This window comes from Mobula birostris, chromosome 25 (genome assembly GCF_030028105.1).
Source record: "Mobula birostris isolate sMobBir1 chromosome 25, sMobBir1.hap1, whole genome shotgun sequence".
NCBI lineage: Eukaryota > Metazoa > Chordata > Chondrichthyes > Myliobatiformes > Myliobatidae > Mobula > Mobula birostris.
Genome location: NC_092394.1, coordinates 4,567,570 through 4,594,099, shown reverse-complemented (window position 1 = coordinate 4,594,099; position 26,530 = coordinate 4,567,570). Strand labels below are relative to the sequence as shown.

The following is a 26,530-nucleotide window of genomic DNA, read 5'->3' as shown; positions in this document are numbered from 1 at the left end:
GTACCCCGGTGTTACACAGTGACAGACCCGTCCCCATTGGTACCGTACCCCGGTGTTACACACTGACAGACCTGTCCCCATTGGTACCGTACCCCGGTGTTACACAGCGGCAGACCCGTCCCCACTGGTACCGTACCCCGGTGTAACACAGTGACACACCCGTCCCCACCGGTACCGTACCCCGGTATTACACAGCGACAGACCCGTCCCCACCGGTACCGTGCCCCGGTGTTACACAGTGACTGACCCGTCCCCACCGGTACCGTACCCCGGTGTTATACAGCGACAGACCCGTCCCCACCGGTACCGTGCCCTGGTGTTACACAGTGACTGACCCGTCCCCACCGGTACCGTACCCCGGTGTTATACAGTGACAGACCCGTCCCCACCGGTACCGTGCCCCAGTGTTACAGTGACAGACTCGTCCCCACCGGTACCGTACCCCGGTGTTACACAGTGACTGACCCGCCCCCACCGGTACCGTACCCCGGTGTTACACAGTGACTGACCCGTCCCCATTGGTACTGTACCCCGGTGTTACACAGTGACAGACCCGTCCCCACCGGTACCGTACCCCGGTGTTATACAGCGACAGACCCGTCCCCACCGGTACCATGCCCCGGTGTTACACAGTGACTGACCCGCCCCCACCGGTACCGTACCCCGGTGTTACACAGTGACTGACCCGTCCCCATTGGTACCGTACCCCGGTGTTACACAGTGACTGACCCGTCCCCATTGGTACTGTACCCGTGTTATTAACGACAGACCTGTCTCCACCAGTGCTGTACCCTGGTGTGACCTGATGTTCAAACACTACAGATGTGTGTTGCTGGCCCCCAGGCTGTGGTGCAGTGTGGAATGTGAACATCTGGACAGTGACGATGTATACATCAGGATGCCCCTTAGCAACTACGGCTCGGCATTCAATACCATTGCCCCTCAAAACTAATCAATAAGCTTCAACACCTGGGCCTCAATACCTCCTTGTGCAATTCCATCTTCAATCTCTTCACTCGCAGACCCCAGTCAGTTCGGATCGGCAACATCTCCTCCCAATCTCCATCAGCACAGGTGCACAAGGCTGTGGGTCTAGCCCCCCGCTTGACTTGCTTTATACTCACGACTGTGTGGCTAAGCACATCTCCAATGCCATATTCAAGTTTGCTGTGGATGGCCGATTCAAAGGGGGTGATGAATTGGAGAGAAATTGAAAATCTGGCTGAGTGGTGCCATAACAACAACCTCTCACTCAATATCAGCAAGACCAAGGAGCTGATTATTGACTTCAGGAGCAGGAACCCGGGGGGGGGGGGGGGGGGATGAACCAGAGGTGGAGAGGGTCAGAAAGTTTAATTTCCTCAGAGCTATCATTTCAGAGGACCCGTCCTGTGCCCAGAGCGTTAGTGAATAAAGCACAATAGCACCTCTACTTTCTTAGAAGTTTATGAAGATGGCACGGTATCTAAAACTTTGACAAACTTCTACATGTGTGGCGGACAGTATATTGACTGGTAGCCTCACAGCCTGGTATGGAAATGCCAATGTCTTTGAACAGAAAATCCTACAAAAAGTCGTGGATATGGCCCGGTCCCACACCATCGAGCACATCTACATGGAGTGGTCGCAGGCAGACAGCATCCATCATCTCGACCCCCACCACCCAGATCATGAACTGTTCTTGCTCCAGTCATCAGGAAGAAAATATGGGAGCTTCAGGACTCACACCACAGGGTTCAGGAACAGTTATTATCCCTCCTGATCAGAGGGGATAACTTCACTCACCCCATCATTGACGTGTTCCCACATCCAATGGACTCACTCTCAAGGACTTGTTCACTATTATTTATTGTTTATTTATTTATTATTATTTTGCTTTTACCTTTGTATTTACTGTGAATACCCTGAGAAAGTGAATGTCAGGGTTGTACATGGTGACACGATAAATTTACTTTGAGGGACAGAGGCACGGGATACACCTTTGCTGACAACTCACACAGGGCCTTGGGTGAGGGAACAATGTCACTCAAACACAGAGTGAGGGGCAGGTGGGGTGGGAAGAGGGGTAGAGATCAGGATGAGAGATTGAGAGAGGTGATGAGGGAGCAGGGGCAAGGGAACGAAGGAAGAGGTAGCGGGTGATTGGGAGAGATGGAGGTGGCGGGCGTGTCTGCCAGGGAAGGGGTGCATGTGTGCAGGGATTGCAGAGGGAGGGAGTGAGGGACGGAGGCAGAGAGGTATGGAGCGCGAGGGAAACACCATATACAGAATTAGGCCATTCGGCCCATCCAGTCTGCTCCACCGTTCGGTCATAACTGATCCATTTCCCTCTCAAGCGCATTCTCCTGCCTTCTCACCATAACCTTTCACACCCTGACTTACCAAGAACCCATCAATCTCCACTTCAAATATGCCCAATGACTTGGTCTTCACAACCGCATGCGGCAATGAATTTCACAGAGCCACCACTCTCTGGCTCAAGAAATCCCCCATCTCTGTTCTCAATTGACATCCCTCTGTTTCAAGGCTGTGCCCTCTGATCCTAGACTCTCCCCAGCATAGGAAATATCTTCTCCAAATTCACTCTAAGCCTTTCGATATTCGATAGGTTTCAATGAGACCCCCCCCATTCTTTTAAATTCCAGTGAGTACAATCCCAGAGCCATCAACCATTCCTCATACACAAAGCCTTTCATTCCCATAATTCTTGAGAACCTCTTCTGAACGCTCCCTTATGTCACCACATCCTTTCCTAAGTAAGGGGCCCAAAACTGCTCACAATACTCCAAGTGAGGCCTCACCGTGCCTTATACAGCCTCAGCTTTGATTTTATACTTGTCCTCTCGAGATGAATGCTAACATTGTTCTGCCTTCCTCACCACTGGCTCAACCTGTAGGGAAGCCTGCATGAGGACTCGCAAGTGCCTTTGCACCTCAGATTATTGAATTTTTTCTCCATTTAGAAAACAGTCTACGCTTTCATTTCCTCTATCATGCATTTCCCAACACTGTATTCCATCTACCACTTGTCAAAGGCCTTCTGAAAACCTAGATATACAACAGCCACCGATTCTCCTGCCTATCCTGCTTGTTATTTCTACAAAGAATTCCAGCAGATTTGTCAGGCAAGATTTTCCCTTGAGGAAACTACGCTGACAATGGCCTATTTTATCACGTGCCTCCAACTACTCTTAGATCTCATCCTTAATTAATCAACTCCAACACTTTCCCAACCACTGAGGTCAGGCTAAATGGCATATAATTTCCTTTCTTCTGCCTTTGTCTCTCGTTGGAGAGTGAAGCGAGGGATGGAGGGGGAAACACAGTGAGGGACAGAGCGAGGGAAGAAGGGGGAGATGGAGTGAGGGAATGTCCCATCGGTGGGGGGAGGGACTGAGGCGAGGGGAGTCCCTCACTCAGCCTGCCGGCAGCCCGGCCTCCCAGTCAAAGCCGGGGAAGAGCAGTGGGCAGGGGCTGGGCCGGGGCTGCTCTCCGCTGGGGATGCTGAACTCCAGCGGTTGCCTGTGCAGCAGCTCAGGGTCAAAGGACAGGCCGCCGAAGAAACGTTGCTCACTGAAGGCGTCGAGCCGGTGCAGGCGGAGCTGAGGGTCAGGGCACAGCAACTGGGAGGAGAGAGGGGGGCAGACAGTGAGAGAAGGGAGGGGACACTGCCCACCCCTCATGTCCCCCCAACACATCACCCTCTCCACCCACCAGCTCTCCCCTTCGCTAGCTCCTCACACCCCTCCCCCCCACTGTCCCAACTCTCCCCTACCCCAAACCCCATCCCTCCACCCACCAAAAACTCTCCCATCCCCCACCTACCCTCCTCCCCACTCCACAAACATCACACACTCTGCTGCTCACACACCCTTCCTCCTCCAGCCCATCCCGTCAGGGGCTGCAACCCGCTTGAAGCACCCTCCTCTCGGACAACACGGTCCGCATGTCACTACCTCAGGAAAGCAGCCAGCATAGTCAATGACCCCAGCCACCCAGACATCCTCTCTTCCCCTCTCCCCTTGGGAAGGTAAAAAAGCCTGAAAGCACGTCCCACCAGGCTCAAGGACGGATTCTAGCCTGCTGCTATAAGACTATTGAATGGTTCCCTAGTTACGTTAGTATGGGACCCTTGACCTCGTCATCCACCTCACTGGGGCCTTGCACCTTACAGACAGGACTTTTCCCCAGGGTTGAAATGTCCAATGCCAAACGGCGTGCATTTTAAAGAGAGAGGGGGTAGGTTCAAAGGAGATGTGAGGGGCATTTTTTTGTTGTTGCGAAGAGTGGTGGGTGCCTGGGACGCAGGAGGAGGCAGATACATCACGGGTGCTCAGGACGCCCTTCGGTGTGCGAGAAGTGAAAGGATACGGACATTGTGTAGGCAAAGGGATCAGTTTAGCTGGGTATTTGATTACTGATTAACACAACACTGTGGGGCAAAGGGACTGTTCCTGTTCTGTTCTGTCCTATGTTGTTATTGTTTATGGCCACTGCACTTTCTCTGTAACTGGAACACTTTATTTTGCAATCTGTGAATCCTTTTCTATTACCTCCACAACAGAATGATAATTGTCATAGTGTGTGGACTGGGCTCTGTAGTTCACGTTATGATGTGCTTCCGGTCACTCCTTTTTTATTGCTATTTTGTTCGGGACGGAGTGACTGAACCAAACTGAGCACTCCTACACGTTTCAAGGACTCTGCGGTTCGATGTTTTATATTCTGTGTGTTTCTCGCTCATTTTTTGCCATTCTGCACAATTTGCTCTCTTTTTTGCATGTTGGGTGTTATGTTTTCTTTGAACGGGTTCCAAGGGGTTTACTTGTTTCGTGGCTCTCTGTGGGAAGACAAACCTCAGGGTTGTACACTGCATAATAAATGTACTTTGAATGTTTGAATCTGGACTGCAAACAAAAGCCTTTCTCTGTACGTGTGACAATAATAAAACTATTATCTGCTCCAAGGGAGGTGGAGAATCGTAAACACGAGAGATTCCGCAGATGCTGGAAATCTTGAGTTCACACGCAAAATACCGAAGGAACTCAGCAAGTCAGGCAGAGTCAATGGAAATGAATAAACAGTCAACGTTTCAGGGCTCCTGCAGAGTCCTGATTATTCCCAGGAGGGGGTGTGGGTCACTGATTCCAGTTCACACGCCCTGGCACAGATTAGTGAGTAGTTCCTACCCCCGTCTGGAGAGCCCACGGGATAGGGTCCATGCTCCTCACCCCTGTGAATGGTACACACACCAGCGACGCCCTCCCCCGCCCGGGGGACTCTAAAGATGGGGACGGTACAGCAGTGTAACACTGTTGCAGTGTCAGTAACCTGCTGCCGCCATTTTCTCTGTGACCGTGTGGGGTTCCTCCCATGTTCCACACGGCGTAATGGAGTGGCTCAGGCTCGATGGGCTGAAGGGCCTCTCACTGTGCTGTACTCGAAATGAAACAACCCTAATGACTGATGCCTGGGCTCAAAAGTGACCGTATGTGTGCTGGTGCGGGACTGACCCACAGGGCCTGAGACCATCCCCTCCCGTACCGATGTCCCTGCCCGTGACTGTAGCAAGGGCACGCAGTTAATCAGACTGGCAGGAAAGGGTACCTCAGAGAGGAGGAAGGCGAGGTCCTGGCTGACGGAGGTCGGCGGAGAAACGTGCACTCGCTGCAGGCTCTTCCACATGGACGTGTGGTCACACTGAGACTCCACTGGAAACTGGGGCAGGGGGAGGGGTAGAGAGTGGAGAGGGGGTGAAGAGAGGGGAGAGGGGATGTAGAGAGGGGAGGGGTAGAGAGAGGGGGGAAGCAGAGACCTGATATGAAGCTGTAACACATTTTTAAACCTGTTTTCTCTGCCCTCCCCCCCACCACCCAGTGTGGCCTGTGAACTTTAGTAGCACCCTATCTGCAGAGACCACGGCTGTACACATGTCCGGGTATGGTCTAACAGCGAACTCTCACAAACTCCCTGTATCCGTCAGCCGCTGATGACTACATCATTCTGCAGTGTAACGCTTGGACCTGTACGGACAGGACCCACACTGACCGCTCAGACCTATGTGGATAGGACCCACACTGACCACTCGGACCTGTACGGACAGGACCCACACTGACCGCTCAGACCTATGTGGATAGGACCCACACTGACCACTCAGACCTGTACGGACAGGACCCACACTGACCGCTCAGACCTATGTGGATAGGACCCACACTGACCACTCGGACCTGTACGGACAGGACCCACACTGACCGCTCAGACCTATGTGGATAGGACCCACACTGACCACTCGGACCTGTACGGACAGGACCCACACTGACCGCTCAGACCTATGTGGATAGGACCCACACTGACCACTCGGACCTGTACGGACAGGACCCACACTGACCACTCAGACCTATGTGGATAGGACCCACACTGACCACTCGGACCTGTACGGTCAGGACCCACACTGACCGCTCAGACCTATGTGGATAGGACCCACACTGACCACTCGGACCTGTACGGACAGGACCCACACTGACCGTTCAGACCTATGTGGATAAGACCCACACTGACCACTCGGACCTGTACGGACAGCACATACTCTGACCACTCCAGTACTACATCTGGGAATTTCTGCTGAGGAAATACATTTGAGAGCCAACTGTATGACTTGCTGTCTCGCATTATACTGCCATTAAGAGTCCGATACTGGTGTCCTCTGACATGCAGTTCCAGTCTCCGCATTACAGGAAGGAAATGGAGGCTTTGGCCAGGGCGAGGAAGAGGTTAAAGATTAAGATTAGCTTTATTTGTCACATGTACATCGAAACACACTGTCTAATCATGGTAGCATCCTGGTAAACGTGGTGGTGTTGTGGTTAGCACAAAGCTAGTGCCAACGAACAGGGTTCAATTCTCACTGCTGTCTGTAAGGAGTTTTCACGTTCTCCCCATGAACAAATGAGCTTCCTCCCGGTGCTCTGGTTTCCTCCCATAGTCCAAAGACATGCAGGTCAGGGTTAGTGAGTTGTGGGCATGCTATGTTGGTACCAGAAGCTTGTGGGAAGCTTGTTGGTACCAGTACCTGTGGGCTGCTTCCAGCACAATCCTCGGACTGGCACAAATTATACATTTCACTGTCTGTTTCAATATACATGCGACAAATAAAACTAGCCTTTAATTTCCCCTCTCACCCTCTACAACCACACTGCAGAGGTAGGGGGTGAGAGGCTGGGTGCAGTATAGCTCGGACACCGAGCTGTACACACTGTCACCGCGCCTGACTGCAGAGAGGGCAGTGTACACACACACACACACATGCTGGGACACTGTACTGTGTGCATCACAGACAGCCCGTCCCAACAGCCACACTCCTTAAAAGAGGGCACAGGAGATTCTGCAGACGCTGGAAATCCAGAGCAACACACACAAAATGGAGGAGAAACTCAGGCAGCATGGGTCACGGTAGCCAAGTGGCTTCGTAATGTTTTCCAGACTGGGGTTTGATTCCTGCAGCTGTCTGTAAGGAGTTTGTACATTCTTCTATTGACTCTATGGGTTTCCTCCGGGTGCTCTGGTTTCCTCCCACAGTCCATAGACGTGAGGGTTAGGGTTAGTGAGTTGTGGCTCGCTATGTTAGCACAGGAAGTGTGGTGAACCCTTGCAGGCTGCCCCCAACACATCCTCACTGATTTAATTTGACCCAACGATACATTTCACGGTATGCTTCGATGTACATCTGACAAATAAAGCGAATCTCCTCAGGTGAGGCAGCATCTACAGAGGGGAGTAAACAGCTGACGTCTCGGGTCAGGAGCGAGTCCTGAAGAAGGGTCTCAGCCTGAAACGTCAACTGTTTATTCCTCTCCACAGATGCTGCCCGACCTGCTGAGCTGCTCCTCTGTGTGTGTGTGTGTGTGTGTGTGTGTGTAAAAGGGAATGCTACTGATGGAGTGAGGGAAGGGGGGTCCAGTGGACAGGCTGTTACCAGGGGGGTGTCAGGGAGGGAGAGGGTTGGCCCAGGTGTAGTGAGAAGTGCCGGCTCCGGCCCCACAGGCTCACCCTCCCCGATCATTACCTCACCAGTAGCCAGCGCGTAGAGGAGCACTCCCAGAGACCACCAGTCCGCCGAGTGGTTGTAGGGGCTGCCCCTCAACACCTCGGGAGCTGCAAGCAGAACCATTCCATGCATGAGCAATGACAGCAACACACCCACGGTCCCAGTACCACCCGCACACAGCCCAGCTCCTGACCTCGGCATCACAACCTCCCACCTCCCCAAGCTTACCCATGTACTGGACAGTTCCACAGATGGTGCGAGCCCTCTCTCCCCGCCAGAGTCTGCGAGACAACCCGAAATCCGTCAGCATGATGTGGCCTGTGGAAAGGAATTAGACAGAGAGAATGAGAGAGAGAGAGAGAGAGACAGAGACAGAGAGTATGAGAGAGAGAGGGAATGACAGAGAGACAACAAGAGAGAGGGAGAGAGAATCAGAGAAAGTGACAGAAAATGAGAGAGGGAGGGAAAGACGGAGGGAGGGAGGGAAAGACGGAGGGAGAGATCGAGAGAGGGAGAGTGAGAATTAGAATGAGAGGGAGGGAGAGAGCGCGAGACAGATTGCGGAAAGGAGGGGTGAGAATGTGCGGGGAGAGAGGGGTAGAAGGGAATGTGAGAAAAGAGACAGGATGACAATACTCAAAGATTCACTCCTTTCACAGAACCCTCCATGAGGAAATGTGGACTTTGCGGACTGCTCTGTCGAGCACCGAACTGGGTTGACTGATCTGTGATGTGGGCTGGACACACTGAGGCAGCCGTTGCAAATCAGACGGTCTTTGGTCTTTGTAAACGGAGGTACTGAGGACAAAGCAGGAAAACTCTGCTGACACACATCAAAGTTGCTGGTGAACGCAGCAGGCCAGGCAGCATCTCTAGGAAGAGGTACAGTCGACGTTTCAGGCCGAGACTCTTCGTCAGGACTAACTGGAGGAAGAGCTTGTAAGAGATTTGAAAGTGGGAGGGGGAGGAGGAGATCCAAAATGATAGGAGAAGACAGGAGGGGGAGGGATGGAGCCAAGAGCTGGACAGGTGACTGGCAAAAGGGATATGAGAGGATCATGGGACAGGAGGCCCGGGGAGAAAGACAAGGGGTAGGGGGAAGCCCAGAGGATGGGCAAGGGGTATAGTCAGAGGGACTATATATCCCCCTCTTCCCCCTTTTCCTTCTCCCTGGGCCTCCTGTCCCATGATCCTCTCATACCCCTTTTGCCAATCACCTGTCCAGCTCTTGGCTCCATCCCTCCCCCTCCTGTCTTCTCCTACCATTTTGGATCTCCCCCTCCCCTTCCCACTTTCAAATCTCTTACTAGCTCTTCCTTCAGTTAGTCCTGACGAAGGGTCTCGGCCCGAAACGTCGACTGTGCCTCTTCCTAGAGATGCTGCCTGGCCTGCTGTGTTCACCAGCAACTTTAATGTGTGTTGCTTTAATTTCCAGCATCTGCAGAATTCCTCGTGTTTGCGTTTTTAAAAACTCTGCTGAACTTTCTTTGGCTCCGGTAAGGCGATGACTGGCAGATCCCATCGAAAACCAGTCACCATGTCAGGATGTGTGCAGCTGCCGGGACGGAGTGGAGGGAAGAGGCGTTCAGCTGAGGCAGCTCAGCAGACACAGCTGATGTGAGAACTAGTTGAGGTGTAGAGACACAGATTGTGGGAGGCTGAGATGAAGGTGAAGACGGTGCCATTAACTGAACATACATGGAAAGGGGAGCAGAGATACAGGGGAGGGGAAAACTTCCACGCACAGTGAGGGGAAATGCGCTGGAAATGATCACCCACAAGGGGAAGGGAGGCCGATAGGCGGTGATGCCAAAAGGACTCGAGATCAGAGCCAGGGGAGTGTAAACCTGCAGGACAGTAGGGGTAGGGGCGTGGGGGGGAGTGGACAGCTGGCGGATCCGAAGGGCCGAACAACCTCCTGCCATTCAGGGAATCATTACACGATCGGCTGAGGGTTAGGTTCTCACCCCGCTCAGTCAGAAGAACGTTCTCCATCTGCAAAAGTTAAAAGTCAGAGTTCATCATTCAGTCACGGAGAAAGAGGCAGCTCACAGCCCTGTAGGTACAGCTCATCCTGTCCTCCCTCTTTACCCCCTCCCATCACCACGGTCCCAGCTACAAACCCTAATCTCCTGGTGGCCTGTGGCCCAGGTTATCTCCCCTCCCACAACAAGAACTCAGGTGGGTGACCGCTGATCTTTTGTGTACTGCACTGACTTGCTGTGCAAAAGAACAAATTTCACAACCAACAGCACTGTGCAGAAGTCGCAGGCACACGTATATAGCTGGGGCGCCCGAGACTTTTGCACAGTACTGTACTTGTACTCCACCCAGCAGCGAGGCGGCACTCGGGGCAAAGTGGAAATGGGTTTCTCCCTACCTTCACATCCCGGTGGATGACTCCAAAATCGTGAAGGAAACCTGAGGAGTCAAAGGGCAAGGGTCAAAGGAGCTTGAGTCCCCGTAACGAGTCCTGGCCACCACTATGTGAAAACTATATAAGTTTATTTACACATCAAATACAAAAGGTACAAAACTTTCAAAATTTACAAGAAAGTGAATAATTCAAATTAAAATATGATTACTACTGTCTATTAAATAGTCAATACCCCAGGAGACCCACCACTCCCATAAGTTCCCCACGGTACCCATTGCGACCGCACGCTCCCTCTCCAAGGACAGCCGGGCACGAATGTATCCTTGGAAGAGGGGCAGGCAGAATCCTCAACTTTCTGCCGCCTGGACCCATGAATGGCCAGCTTGCAGGCCCAGTCTCAAACCCCTGAGGAGATCCCCCTCACGACCCCCCCAACCCGCTGTGAGGAGATCCCCCTCGTGACCCCCCCACCCGCTGTGAGGAGATCCCCCTCGCGACCCCCCCCCACCCGCCGTGAGGAGATCCCCCTCGCAACCCCCCCACCTGCCGTGAGAAGATCCCCCTCGCGACCCCCCCACCCACCGTGAGGAGATCCCCCTCACGACCCCCCTCACCCGCTGTGATGAGATCCTCCTCGTGACCCCCCCACACCCGCTGTGAGGAGATCCCCCTCGTGACCCCCCCCACCCGCTGTCCCGTATACAAGGAGCGCGGGGCTGAAGTGATCGAGAACCTGAGCAGCCCCTCAGACACCCAGACAGGGGCTGCGACCTCTCACACTCCGTGTAGGCGTGGTACACTGACCCCCCCCCGGGCACGGAACACACAGGTGGACGGGGTGTCAGTGAACCTGCTGTACAGTACTGCCCAGTGCGACACCTTCCACCCCAGGCCCCTAGTGTACGGGGAAGGGCCCTGTGTAAAGAGATTTCCACCGGGAGCCCAGGAGCCTCCTCCGCTGTCCGATGGTAACACAGTTGAGGCCGGTCGGCAGACGGAGGCGAGGAAGTGAAAGGTGCGCAGGAGCAGCCCGTACAAGAGACGCTTTGGATCATCACAGAAGCACACAGTGGGCATCCCCATGAGACAGCTCACTCTGTGTGGGCCTCTCCCGCGAGGTGCTCGAGGCCTGGGTCCGTCAGCTGGTGGTACGGCTGGAAACCCTCCACTTCCCCAAGTCCCCAAGTCCCCCTTGACACCTACCATGATGGGATGGGGACCAGCCCCCCTCCCACAGCTAAATCACCATCCCCCGCCGGCACAGGAGCACCCGGCCTGGAAGAGACTCGTCCCCAGACCCTCAACAGCTCTTGCTAGAAGTGATGGCCACCCTGCTGGAAGTGGAGCTGAGGTGACTCATGAAGACCCCCCCCCCCCCCTTACCATTCCAGGAGCCAGATGAATTTGTCTCCTGAAACGGTGCGGGTTTCCTGAAGGAAGCTCACCGCATATCTCCTGTCCCAGAGGACACAGAGATGATGGAATCCCAGGAGAGCCCCAGTCCACCACTTATGTTCAGGGTTGCAACACTGAACTTCATGGCGCATTCTTACTGAGACCCCTCACCAGAGCCCCAGGACGAAGGAGTGGAGCTCTCCTTCGAGCCCTCCCCTGCCTTCACCCTGAAAACCTTCTCCAGCGACTCCAGGAGCCTCTGGAACTGACGCTTGGCACCTGGGGCAGCCCGTAGTCCACGGGACAGTATAATAATGCCCCTCAAAATAAACCCAAAGCCGCACCTTGGCATCCCCACCCCGCTCCAGCTGCATCAGCAGACAGTGCTGGAACGAGAATAGGTGCTCATAACCCTGTGGAGGTGCCCTGTACTGTATCGGGGTTATTTTGATCACACCTCGCCTATGGAGCACAGACAGGGGAATAGGGCCTTGTCAGGGAGATGGGGGTGAATGTCAGAGAGGATTACCGACTGCATCGGGCCCAGGACTGGCTCCACCTGCATAAAAACCCTCCCCACCTTTATCCCCTGATTCAGGGCCAAAAACACACCCCACGGTGACTTCAAATAAAACAATTCAAAATCACTACTGCAACAATGCCCTCACGGCCTCCAACAGTCTCCACCATGGCCTTTGTGTCGGCATTCCTGCTGACTGAAGTAGGCACAGTACACCGTACAGCATTCTTTACGGTCAGTAATTTGAACGGATGGTCCTCTTCGTCAGCTGCCACTCCTGAGCCCGTAGTCTGCGTGTAGGACTTGGGCTGTGCCATCTTGGAGCCGCGTCCAGCCGTGATGCAGTTTGAATTCTAGAGCTCAAACTGTACCGCTGGGGGAAGGAAACAGTCTACACCCAGCAGAACAGCAGCAGACTGTCAAAAATACAGTTCAGAGACAGGACGGGACGGGATGGAGGGGAGAAGGCGTGGATAGGCAGGGAGGGCTGTGTGGTGTTCGGAGAAACCTCAGCACCGTCTCTGCAGCAGTCGTGAAGAGACGAAACCTCCCCTGGCCAGTCCGCTGCTCAAAAGTCCAAAGTCCTCCTCACCCAGTTGCCCTGGGCTAGGCGCTCCGAACGGGAGGTGTTTTCCACTGTTACAAAGGGAATAAATCCGTCCCCACTCCCGGCAAAGTCACACTCGAAGATTGGCAAACTGCCAGCCACACCCATGCTCAGCGCCAAGACACATGGGCCAAAAAACGTCACCGAAACCCATCCTTCCAGGTAAAGAAACTATTTCAGTCCACTGCCGAGGTGATACTCCACACTCCCAAAGTCACCTGGTGGTCTCCAAAACCGTTCTTCAGCAACTTTACATCAAGTTTCCCACTTTAGGAGAGAGAGCTCTGGTACCATGAGCCTCCCTCAATACCACCCCTCCCAAAGTGTGACCCTCCCTCGGTACCACCCCTCCCACAGTGTGAGCCTCCCTCAGTACCACCCCTCCCACAGTGTGATCCTCCCTCGGTATCACCCCTCCCACAGTGTGACTCTCCCTCAGTACCACCCCTCCCACAGAGTGTCCCCCCCCTCAGTACTACCCCTCCCACAGTGTGACCCTCCCTCGGTATCACCCCTCCCACAGTGTGACTCTCCCTCAGTACCACCCCTCCCACAGAGTGTCCCCCCCCTCAGTACTACCCCTCCCACAGTGTGACCCTCCCTCGGTACCACCCCTCCCACAGTGTGACCACCCCACAGACTGTCCCCTCCCACAGTGTGACCCTCCCACAGAGTGTCCCCCCCCCTCAGTACTACCCCTCCCACAGTGTGACCCTCACTCAGTACCACCCCTCCCACAGTGTGACCCTCCCTCGGTACCACCCCTCTCCACAGTGTGACCCTCCCTCGGTACCACCCCTCCCCACAGTGTGACCCTCCCTCAGTACCACCCCTCCCACAGTGTGACTCTCCCTCAGTACCACCCCTCCCACAGAGTGTCCCCCCCCCTCAGTACCACCCCTCCCACAGTGTGACCCTCCCTCGGTACCACCCCTCCCACAGTGTGACCCTCCCTCAGTACCACCCCTCCTCACAGTGTGACCCTCCCTCAGTACTACCCCTCCCACAGAGTCTCCCCCCCCTCAGTACCACCCCCCCCACGGTGTGACCCTCCCTCGGTACAACCCCCCCCCCCACAGTGTGATCCTCCCTCGGTATCACCCCTCCCACAGTGTGACTCTCCCTCAGTACCACCCCTCCCACAGAGTGTCCCCCCCCTCAGTACTACCCCTCCCACAGTGTGACCCTCCCTCGGTATCACCCCTCCCACAGTGTGACTCTCCCTCAGTACCACCCCTCCCACAGAGTGTCCCCCCCCTCAGTACTACCCCTCCCACAGTGTGACCCTCCCTCGGTACCACCCCTCCCACAGTGTGACCACCCCACAGAGTGTCCCCTCCCACAGTGTGACCCTCCCACAGAGTGTCCCCCCCCCCCAGTACTACCCCTCCCACAGTGTGACCCTCACTCAGTACCACCCCTCCCACAGTGTGACCCTCCCTCGGTACCACCCCTCTCCACAGTGTGACCCTCCCTCGGTACCACCCCTCCCCACAGTGTGACCCTCCCTCAGTATCACCCTCCCACAGTGTGACTCTCCCTCAGTACCACCCCTCCTACAGTGTGACCCTCCCTCAGTACCACCCCTCCTCACAGTGTGACCCTCCCTCAGTACTACCCCTCCCACAGAGTCTCCCCCCCACGGTGTGACCCTCCCTCGGTACAACCCCCCCCCACAGTGTGATCCTCCCTCGGTACCACCCCCCACGGTGTGACCCTCCCTCGGTATCACCACTCCCACAGTGTGACCCTCCCTCGGTACCACCCCTCCCACAGTGTGACCCTCCCTCGGTATCACCCCTCCCACAGTGTGACCCCCCCACAGAGTGCCCCCCCCTCAGTACCACCCCTCCCACAGTGTGACCCTCCCTCAGTACCACCCCTCCCACAGTGTGACCCTCCCTCAGTACTACCCCTCCCACAGAGTCTCCCCCCCCTCAGTACCACCCCCCCCCCACGGTGTGACCCTCCCTCGGTACAACCCCCCCCCACAGTGTGATCCTCCCTCGGTACCACCCCCCACGGTGTGACCCTCCCTCGGTATCACCCCTCCCACAGTGTGACCCTCCCTCGGTACCACCCCTCCCACAGTGTGACCCTCCCTCGGTATCACCCCTCCCACAGTGTGACCCTCCCTCGGTATCACCCCTCCCACAGTGTGACCCCCCCACAGAGTGCCCCCCCAGTACCACCCCTCTCACAGTGTGATCCTCCCTCAGTACCGCCCTTCCCACAGTGTGACTGTCCCTCAGTACCACCCCTCTCACAGTGTGATCCTCTCTCAGTACCACCCCTCCCACAGTGTGACCCTCTGTCAGTACCACCCCTCTCACAGTGTGATCCTCTCTCAGTACCACCCTTCCCAAGAACTCACCGATGGCAGAGCCCAATTCGGCTGCAAAGACTCGCACTCTGCTCTCAGCCAGTGGTTTTCGAGCATTCCAGAGCCGCGAGAGGTCGCCAGCGCAATGATACTCACACACTACAGGTCGGGGGAGAAGGAGGAGGTTAGAAGAAGTGAGCTGTCACTGAGGCAGTGCTGAGATCTGAAACTTTGAGGGGTGGTCAAAGCACGCAGTGGTGATCCCAGACTACAGCCTCAATCGTGTCTGAAGCCAAACCCAACTGGGAGGTACCCAGAGCTACAAAAGGTCTAATCCACCGGTCCCCGGCCCTCCTCCCTCACAACCCGACCCATTTTTAAGACATAGAAGAGTACAGGCCTTTCAGCCCAGGATGTTGTGCTGACCTTTTAACCTACTTGAAAATCAATCTCACTTTTCCCTCCTACATAGCCCTCCATTTTTCTATTATTCATGTATCCATCTGATTATCTTAAATGTCCCTAATATATCTGTCTCTACCACCACCCCTGGCAGGGTGTTCCATGTACCCACCACTCTGTGTAAAACACCCACCTCTGACATCCCCCCTATACTTTCCTCTAATCACTTTAAAATTATGCCCTCTCATATTAGCCATTTCTGTTCTTGGAAAAAAGTCTGTGGCTGTCCACTTGATCTATGCCTCTTATCATCTTGTACACTCTCCCTGATTCCTTCCACAGTTCATGTGCCTTTCTCCTCACAAATAGGCAGAACTCCCAGTGTGAAGCATTGACGTTTTCCTCACCTCCCCAGGGTCTGCTGGTTCCTCTCCACCACTCACCCCCCCCCCCCGGCAAGTCCTGGCTCCAACCCTGATGGGCAGACAGGTGTTAACTAGGCTGCCTTCAGGCACCACTCTCCTGCCTCTCTGGTTCCCGTGTGTCCCTCTGGCTCCCTCCCTGCATTCAATCCTGCCTACAGCCTCTGCCCCTGATCTGGGGAGATATTTCCCTGGTATCCTCCTCCCCTCTCCCCAAACCTCAACATCCTGAACCCCATATTGGCTGTCAGCTTTTGATCGTGGGGTCTCCACGCTCCGCAGGGGGGTGAGGATGTGTGTAGGTGACGACCCCACCCATACATGGCTGGTTTCAGTTTGATTCCCTCCCTAGTGTTGGACTGGGCTTTAGATTTGCTATTTTACCTCTCCAGTGCCTGCTTGAATTTTTATATCATCACCTATATCCTTGTTAATTTTCCAGCCGATTCTGTATTTTCTACAAGCTTCTCCTTTTTCCTGCAGCGGGTGTCACACCATTTGAACCTGGTTATTCTCCAGGCTAATTGTTATCACTGGGATGTGGTTATCCTTCATTTAGAGTTTAGTTTATGTAAAAGACCCACTTCTCTATGTACATTCTGTTGTTCTGATTCGTTAACAACAGTTGGTGGGTGGAGATACGTCTCTACCAAAGGAGGAGCAGGGTGCTCCTTCCCTCCACCAGCCTGCGGGTCACCCTCGGGCAAGGTGTAGCAGCAGCTTCGCCCTCCCGTCAGGGTCACGTGAAGCCATGGCAGAAGGTGGTGGATGCTGGTGCATCTCACCTGCCTTGTAAAGACACTGCCCAGAAGATGACAATGGCAAACCACTTCTGTAGTATTTGCCAAGAACAATGATGGTGATGGGAAGACCATGATCACCAAGTAATATGAATGACGTACACAACATGCTTTACGCCTTAATCTTGACTTCCAAACCTCAGGATCCAACAGTACTCTGGAGCCGATGGAAAGACCCTATTCCTCCAGTCACGGGGCAGGGTTCGAGGCAGAGGCCCCGCTGTTGTTGTGCAATTCTGTCCCTCATTTCACAGTCTGACCACAAGTCTTGTCTGGTGGAAACAGGGTAGGTGGTCTTTCTTCCCCCTTTGGCAACGAACAAACAGATGGCTCCACCACCACGCCCCACTCCTCCAGCTCATGCCCGGGGACAGGCTAGGTCAGGGGAAATCATTAGGGCTTAGAGATTAGAGAGCTTAGCTTTATTTGCCACATGTACATCGAAACCTCCAGTGAAATGTGTCGTTTGGGTCAACGATCAACACAGTCCGAGGATGTGCTGAGGGCAGCCAGCAAGTATGGCAATCTTTCCAGTGCCGACATAACACACACACAATTTAGTAACCGTGACCCGTACGTCTTTGGGATGTGGGAAGAAACACATTTGGTTTCAGAGAAAACGAACAAGCACCTTCCAGACAGTGGCTGAATTGAACCCTGATTGATCAGTGACAGTAACCACTAGAGAGATTGGGAGGGAAGTTACACTAACCACTAGAGAGATTGGGAGGGAAGTGGGGGTGTTCCCCACCAGCTAGGCCCCCCCCATTTAAAATCCAGTCCTCTGTGGGAGCCCAGGACACAGGGAACAGAAGGCGGGTGGGACACTGGGCAGCAGAGAGGGCTGGGACCCTTCACTCACACACATGCCAGTGTTTGACCCACACATACCTGCTAACTGCCCCACCCCATTCCCTGCCATGGGACAAGAAGGTGCAGTTCTCAGCTGTTATCACGATACAGTCCTCAGCACAGGAGGAGGCCACTCAGCTCCTTGAACCTGTCCCACCATTCTATACTGGAGTTTGGAAAAATGGTGGGGGGGGAGGGGCGTAAAATGTCATTGAAACCTATCAAATAGGCCTGGATAGAGTGGATGTGGAGAGGATGTTTCCTATAGTGGGGGAGTCTAGGACCAGAGGACACAGATAGAGTAGGTGTGGAAAGGATGTTTCTTATAGTGGGGGAGTCTAGGAACAGAGGACACAGATAGAGTGGATGTGGAGAGGATGTTTCCTATAGTGGGGTAGTCTAGGACCAGAGGACACAGATAGAGTGGATGTGGAGAGGATGTTTCCTATAGTGGGGGGGAGTCTAGGACCAGAGGACACAGACAGAGTGGGTGTGGAGAGGATGTTTCTTATAGTGGGGCAGTCTAGGACCAGAGGACACAGATAGAGTGGGTGTGGAGAGAATGTTTCTTATAGTGGGGGAGTCTAGGACCAGAGGGCACAGCCTCAGAATAGAGGGAAATCCCTTAAGAACAAAGATGAGGAGGAAGTTCTTTAGCCAGAGGGTGGTGAATCTGTGGAATTCATTGCCATCGATCGCTGTGGAGGCCAGGTCTTTGGATATCTTTAAAGTGGCAGTTGATAGGTTCTTGACTAGTCAGAGTGTCAAAAGTTACAGGGAGAAGGCAGGAGAATGGGGTTGAGAGGGAAAATAAATCAGCCATGATGGAATGGCAGAGCAGACTCGATTAAATTAGATTCAACTTTATCGTCATTGTGCTGAGTACAGATGCAAAGCGAATGAAATGCAGTTAGCATCTGACCAGAAATGCAAAGAATAGTGTTATTTACAAAACAACTGTGAATAAAAAGTAAGTGCTACAGCACACAAATATAAAAGTACTGAGACAGTACAATATGGGTGCAATACTGCTTAGCGCTGTGATGTGAGGTTCAGCAGGGTCACAGCCTCGGGGAAGAAGCTCTTCCTGTGCCTGCTGGTGTGGGAAGGGAGGCTCCTGTCGCGCCTAATAGGCCGAACGGCCTAATCCTGCTCCTGTATTTTATGGTTATTAATACAATCACGACTGGTCGAGGTTAGTGGCATCAACGCCTCGTCTGTGCCAGTCCCTTAAACTTTCAGTCATCTCCACTTTAAAGGAGGCAGCACGGTAGTGCAGAGGTCAGTGCAGTGCTATTACAGCACCAGTGATCAGTGTTCAATTCCCACCACAGTCTGTAGAAGTTTCTACCTTCTCCCCACCACTGCGTGGGTTTCCCCTGGGTGTTCCCGTCTCCCCCCAGAGAAGGACTCTCAGGTTAAATGGCTGCTGCAGTGGGATGTTTTAGGGCAGGGGTTCTCAGCCTGGAGTCCATGGACTGCCTTGCACAATAGTATTGGTCCATGGCATTGAGAAGGCCCTGCTTTAGGGTTAGTGAGTTGTGTGCGTGCCACATTGGCGTTGGAAGCATAGTAACACGGTGTGGAACCCAGCACAGTCTTCGGACTGTGTCGGTCGTTGACACAAATGGTGCACTTCACTGCACGTTCCAATGTACATGTGACAAATGAAACTAACTTTTAATCTTTATTCTACCTCAAGGCACTAAAGGGAAAGAAGCAAGGGGAGATGCTAGTCTAGGGGCCGGTAACTAGAACACACACACGGCACTACAAAGCCACACCGGTGCCGAGATCACCACAGCACGCCTGGGAACTCACTAATGAAGAGCAGCCGTGACGTCTGCCAGCATTCCTGCAACCCCTGCACGAAGGGATGGAGGACCTGCCTCTGGGGAGGAGAACGAGAAGAAAAGAAGTGTTTCCACAAGCTGCTCTGGAGGTGCAGGCGGCAGATCGGGGTGGGGGGGGGGAGACAATGGGCTAAAGCACAAAAAGGGGTTCCGTCCCTCAAAGGAACTGAATCCATGCAGTTGTGGGGTCATCAGGCTCAGTGTTATTTCTACAGTCTTCATTTCCATAGTCATAGTCATACTTTATTGGTCCTGTGGGATATTGGTTATTTGTCTGTCTTCATTTACATACTGTTGTTAGGAAGTTTGCAAACCCTTTACAATTACCTGCTTTTCTGCATTAATTACTCATAATATGTGTTCTGACTTTCAACTAAGTCACAAGAACAGACAAACACAACCTGCCTAAACTAATAACATACTAACAATTCTACTTCTTGTCAATACTGAGTACACCATTTAAACAATCACAGTCCAGGTTTAAAAAAGTATGTGAGCCTCTGGGGTAATACCTTCTACAAAAACTATTTGGAATTAGGTGTTCCAATCAATGAGTTGAGATTGAAGGTGAATGAGTTGAGATTGAAGGTGTGGGTTGTAGAAGTGCCCTTCCCTTTAAAAAAGTCAGGTTACTGATGAAGCCTGCGCTTCTCAAGAAAGATCTCTTTATGTGCACCATGCCTCGATCAAAACAACTTTCAGAGGACCTTAGAAAGAGAATTGTAGAGATGGATGAAGCTGGAAAAGGCTACAAAAGCATTTCTAAAGACCTGAGTGTTCATCAGTCCACAGTAAGAGAAATTGTCTCTCAATGGAGTACTCAGTACTCTTGTTACTCTCCCTAGGAGTGAGTGTCCTGCAAAGATCACAACGTGCAGTGCTGAAGGAGATGAAAAAGAACCCAAGGGTAACAGCAAAGTCCTGCAGAAATCTCTAGAAGTTGCTAAAGTCTCTGTTCATGTGTCCACTATGAGAAAAACACTGAACAAGAATGATGTTCATGGAAGGACACCACAGAGGAAATCACTGCTCTCCAAAAAAAAAAAATTGCTATACATCTCAAGTATGCAAAAGTATGACCTGGATGTTCTACAATGCTCCTGGGACAAAGTTCTGTGGACAGATGAGACAAAAGTTGAACTTTTTGGCAGAAATGCATACCGCTATGTTTGGAGGAAAAAGGGCATTACACAACAACAACAAAACCTCATCCCAACTGTGAAGCATGGTGGAAGGAACATCACGGTTTGGGGCTGCTTTGCTGCCTCGGGGTCTGGACAGCCTGCAATCATTGAGAGAACAATGAATTCAAAATTGTATTAAGACTATTTTAAAAAGAAGAAAATTTTGCTTTGGAATGGCCATCAGAGCCCAGACCTTAACCCAGTTGAGATGCTCTGGCATGACCTGAAGGGGGCTGTCCATGCAAGGTATCCCAAAAATACTGATGAACTGAAACAGTTTTGTATGGAGGAATGGTCTAAAATTCCTCCTTGTCAATGTGCAAGGCTGGTCAGCAGCTCCAGCAAAAATTGGGTCAGGTTATTGCTGCTAAAGGAGGTTCTACTGGTTATTAAATACAAGGATTCCCATACTTTTTCCAGCCTGGACTGTAAATGATTAAGCAATGTGTTCATTAAAGATATGAAAAGCACAATTGTTTGTGTGTTATTAGTTTAGGCAGATTGTGAATATGTATTATTATGAGTTAGCTGAAGATCAGACCATATTTTATGAGTAATTCATGCAAAAATGCAGTTAATTACAAAGGGTTCACAAACTTTTTCTTGCAACGGTATATACAGTGCTTCATCAATTCTATTGTATTTTATTTTCCTGTGAATGCCTGCAAGAAAAGGAGCCTCAGGGTAGTGGAAAGTAACATCCACTCAGTTGCCACTTTATTAGGTACACCTGCTCATCATGTGACAGCACATCAATGCATAAAAGCATGCAGACATGGTCAAGAGGTTGTTCAGACCAAACATCAGAACAGGGAAGAAATGTAACCTAAGTGACTTTGACCGTGGAATGATTGTTGGTGCCAGACAGGGTGGTTTGAGTATTTCAGAAACTGCTGATCTCCTGGGATTTTCACACACAGCAGTCTCCAGAGTTTACAGAGAATGGTGTGAAAAACAAAAAAAAATCCAGTAGTGGTAGTTCTGTGGGCCATAACGTCTTGCTAATGAGAGAAGCTAGAGGGAAATGGCCAGACTGGTTCAAGCTGACAGGAAGGTGACAGTAACTCAAATAACCATGTATCACAACACCAGTGAGCAGAAGAGCATCTCTGAATGTACATGTCAAACCTTGTAGAGGACAGGCTACAGCAGCAGAAGACCATGAACATACACTCAGTGGCCAATTTATTTGGTAGAGCTGGTATCTAATAAAGGGGCCACTGAGTCTATATGTTCTTTCATCATTTACTTTGATTTTTGACTCAAGGACCAGGGGGCACAATTCTAAATAAGATTTAACGATGAAAAGGTGAGGAAAAGTTTCTTCCCCCCCATCGGGTTGAATCCACAGGATTCACGGGGAATGGAGCGGTCATTCAAATTGAATGGCAGATATTTGAGTTGAATCCACGGGATTCATGGGGAATGGAGCGGTCATTCAAAGTGAATGGCAGATACTTGAATTACAAGGGTGGCAAGAAAGGGGCAGAGTGATTGAGTCCACGATGAGATTAACCAGGAGTGGGGCAGTGTGCCCAAGATGCTGCTCGCCGGCACCTGATTAGAAGGTTGACACATGACGGTGACCCTATAGTTGATACAAAAATCAAACTCAAAAACACAGGAGATTCTGCAGATGCTGGAAATCCAGAGCAACACACACAAGATGCTGGAGGAACTCAGCAGGTCAGGCAGCGTCTATGGACAGGAACAAACAGGATTGGAGAAGAAGAAACCAGAACAGGGTGGGGGAGAAGGGAAGAAGTAAGAAACCAGGAGGTGATAGGTGGATGAGGTAATGGGCTGAAGAAGGAATTTGATAGGAGAGGAGAGTGGACTGTGGAAGAAAGGGAAGGAGGAGGGGCATCTGTAGGAGGTGATGAGCAAGTGAGCAGAAGGGGTGAGAGAGGAAGCAGAATCAGGAATGGAAAAAGAGAAGGGGAAGGGGGGGGAGTTTAGAGAAATCAATGTTCATGCCGTCAGGTTGGAGGCTACCCAGATACAATATGAGATATTGCTCCTTCATCCTCAAGATTGATCTCATGACAGTAGAAGAGGCCGTGGAATGACAATGGGAATGGAAAGCTGAATTGAAATTCTTACTGAAATTTCTCTTTCCTCTTCCTTTCCAGTCCTGAGGAAGGGTCTCAGCTTGAAATGTCGGCTGTTTATTTGACTCCATCGACACTGGTTGCTCCAGCATTTTGTGTGTGTGACCCATATTCCAGTAATTCCTGGAAATGGTGTGTTTGATTGTGGGCTGGGTTGGGGTTGGTGTAGGTTTCTGGGTGGGTGGGGGGAGCGGAATCAGACAGACTCAGATCTGACAGACCGGTGTCTGAGACACTTGCCTGCAGGTTCATTACCTGAATGACAACTCCATTGATACACTGTTCCAGGACTCCTTGCCGTATCACCTCTGTTTTCAGCAGCACCTTGGGAGAAACATCAGCCATCATCAGAGCCCGTAGTGTGTGTGTGTGTGTGTGTGTGTGTGTGTGTGTGTGTGTGTGTGTGTGTGTGTGTGTGTGTGTGTTGGGGGAGGGGGGGAGAGACTGCAGACAGGATAAAAAGCGTTTAAAACACGGTAAAGCAAGCTTGGAGACAGAAGCCTGAAGTTCGAAGGCTGAAGGTGGAAATCCAAAGGAGTCACAAGAGCCCGTGTCTCCAGAGACACAGGTCTGCACGAGTCCCAAAGTCAAACCGGAGACTGGCAACTCCTCATGCACGAACCGAAACTGGAGGCCTGATAGCTGCCATCTGAGAGTTCAGACTCGAGGCCCGGAGGTGACGTGTCCCGGGGCCGAATCCCAGTCAGTGGGTGGGTGGGAGGGAGGGAAAGGGGCTGGTTTCCTCGTTTCATTTTGCTGCAGCTGTTGGTTGTGTCGCTCTGCTGAACGCTGTGAGCATGCTCAGTTGGTGACCCTTGCGGACTGCCCCCAGCACACTCTGAGCTTCAGAATCAGAATCAGAATCAGGTTCACCATCACTGACACATGACATGAAATCTGTTGCTTTGCGGGAGCAGCGTAGTGCAATATAAAAAGTCTATAAACTACAATAAATATAAAAAGTGACTATAAACTACATTGATATATATATATATTAACAAGTTAAATAGGTCATGCAAAAAGGAAAAAAAATGTGAGGTAGGGTTCACACTCCATTTCGAAATCTGGTGGCGGAGGGGAAGAAGCTGTTCCTTAAATGTTGAGTGTGTGTCTTCAGGCTCCTGTATCTCCTCTCTCCAGAATGTGTGGGACCTTCGGTTGTATTGGTTGCTGACACATTTCAGAAGAAGAATCAGAATTGAGTTTAGTATCACTAGCATATGTCGTGGAATTTATTGCCTTTACGGCAGTAATACAATGCTGTACGTAATAACAAAGATAGCGAAATCAAAGGTTATGGGGATAAGGCAGGAACTGGATACTGATAGTGGATGATCAGCCATGATCACAGTGAATGGCGGTGCTGGCTCGAAGGGCCAAATGGCCTACTCCTGCACCTATTGTCTGTTGTCTATAACAAAGAAAAACACTGTGAAGTATATATATTAAATAGTAACTGTAAATATACATTAACTCTCCATATATATCCATATAGTAGTTAATTTAAGTGTGTGGAGGGAGATTCACTCTGTGTCTGACTCTGGGAGTGTGTGATGGGACAGTGTAGAGTCAGTTTCACTCTGCGTCTGACCCCGGGAGTGTGTGATGGGACAGTATGGAGGGAGATTCACTCTGTGTCTGACCCCGGGAGTGTGTGATGGGACAGTGTGGAGGGAGTTTCACTCTGTGTCTGACCTGGGAGTGTGTGATGGGACGTTGTGGAGGGAGTTTCACTCTGTGTCTGACCCCAGGAGTGTGTGATGGGACGGTGTGGAGGGAGTTTCACTCTGTGTCTGACCCCGGGAGTGTGTGATGGGATGGTGTGGAGGGAGCTTCACTCTGTGTCTGACCCCGGGAGTGTGTGATGGGACGGTGTGGAGGGAGTTTCACTCTGTGTCTGACCTGGGAGTGTGTGATGGGACGTTGTGGAGGGAGTTTCACTCTGTGTCTGACCCCAGGAGTGTGTGATGGGACGGTGTGGAGGGAGCTTCACTCTGTGTCTGACCCCAGGAGTGTGTGATGGGACGGTGTGGAGGGAGTTTCACTCTGTGTCTGACCCCGAGAGTGTGTGATGGGACGGTGTGGAGGGAGCTTCACTCTGTGTCTGACCCCGGGAGTGTGTGATGGGACGGTGTGGAGGGAGCTTCACTCTGTGTCTGACCCCGGGAGTGTGTGATGGGACGGTGTGGAGGAGATTCACTCTGTGTCTGACCCCGGGAGTGTGTGATGGGACGGTGTAGAGGGAGATTCACTCTGTATTCCTGCCCTGGTATAATGCCCAGCCTGTACTTAAAGCTTTCCATTTACTTACCTTCACTGCATAGATTTTCTTGTCGGTCCTTTGACGGGCTTTCAGAATGGGTCCCAGGGAGCCTTTGGCAATGTACTCAATGTCCTGAGGAGGAAAGAAGCAGACAGCTGCCCAAATCCCAGTTAGATCGGCACTACCTTTGTTTTTAACCATAGTTACTCACTCTAAGGAAGGGTAACTCCATTCAGAGATGTGCGATATTTAACCTCAGAGATATTTCACCCTAGCCTAATCATGGGACAATTTACAATTAACCGGTATGTCTTCGGAATGTGGGAGGAAACCAGAGCACCCGGAGGAAATCTACATGCTGGCGGGGAGAATGTAGAGGGAATTGAACCCTGAATTCTGTAATAGCATCACATTAACTGCGCTAACAGGAGCAATGAGCCTCATCCACAAAGTACCTGGAACTCCTGAGCCATCCGCTGGGATTTGTAGGGGAAAACCGGAAAGAACAACGAGATGAATCGAGGGAAGGGCCATCCAGTGCAGCCGGCCGTGCCTCGCTCCTCAGGCGGTCGCCGCTGCTCCTGGACACGTGTCCCGGCAGCCAGGAAGGGCCCTGAAAACCAGCTCGAGAGCGACAGCCCCATTTTGGACACAGCCCCCTTCCATTTCGTGGCCGGGACTAGCCGACAGGAGAAGTTGCCACCCTGCATCGGGAAACGACAAAAGTCAGATCAGAATCTGTGAGGGACGGGGAGTGGGACAGGAGGAGGCGTTGCAGGGGAGGGGAAGGGAGACAGATGGGGAGGGTGTGTGGGGGTGGGGGACAGTTGGGAGGAGGGAAAGGGGGACAGATGGGGGCAAGGGTGTGGGTGAGGGGTGGGGAAGGGGACAGTTGGGGAGGGGGCACAGTTGGGAAGGGGGAGAGGGTGGGATGAGTGGGTGTGGGGGAAGGGTACAGTGTTGGGAGAGGGGTTGTGGGGGACGGGTTCTGATGGGGACTTTTGGGGTTGGGTGCGGTGAGGGGGGCAGTTAGAGAGGGGTGTGGGAATGAGACTGATGGGGAGGGGGGAGGTAGCCAGTTGGGGAAGAGGGGGACAGGGACAGAAGGGGACGGGGGGGGTAGAAGGGTAAGTAGGCAGAAGTGTGAGGGGGGTGGGGAAAGTAAGGAGAGAAGTGGGAAGGGGCCACCCCCGCCCCCAACAACAGCGACTCCGCTCCCACCGCTGTGACCGCGGACTGCCTAGGCCCACCCGGACCCGGACCTCCCCGCGTACCCTGGCCGCGCTCCGCTCGTTTCCCATGGCCGGACACCGCGCTGCTGACAGTCACATCTCCCGGGACAACTCGGGCCGCCCGCGATCCTGGAGGACCAGCTCC

General features: G+C 52.5%; 1 protein-coding gene across 1 annotated transcript; it reads right to left on the bottom strand.

Annotated features, from left to right (window-relative positions):
• Window positions 1-1,292: 1,292 nt before the first annotated feature.
• Window positions 1,293-26,530, bottom strand: rskrb (ribosomal protein S6 kinase related b). The gene is made up of 12 exons (XM_072243247.1): window positions 26,428-26,530; window positions 25,609-25,857; window positions 25,202-25,285; window positions 23,146-23,214; window positions 19,564-19,633; window positions 15,318-15,425; window positions 10,425-10,465; window positions 10,012-10,039; window positions 8,273-8,362; window positions 8,063-8,151; window positions 5,608-5,718; window positions 1,293-3,623 (listed from the first exon to the last, which is right to left on the bottom strand). Exons 1-12 carry the CDS (start codon window positions 26,452-26,454, stop codon window positions 3,417-3,419), a joined length of 1,173 nt encoding a protein of 390 aa, XP_072099348.1. The 5' UTR covers window positions 26,455-26,530; the 3' UTR covers window positions 1,293-3,416.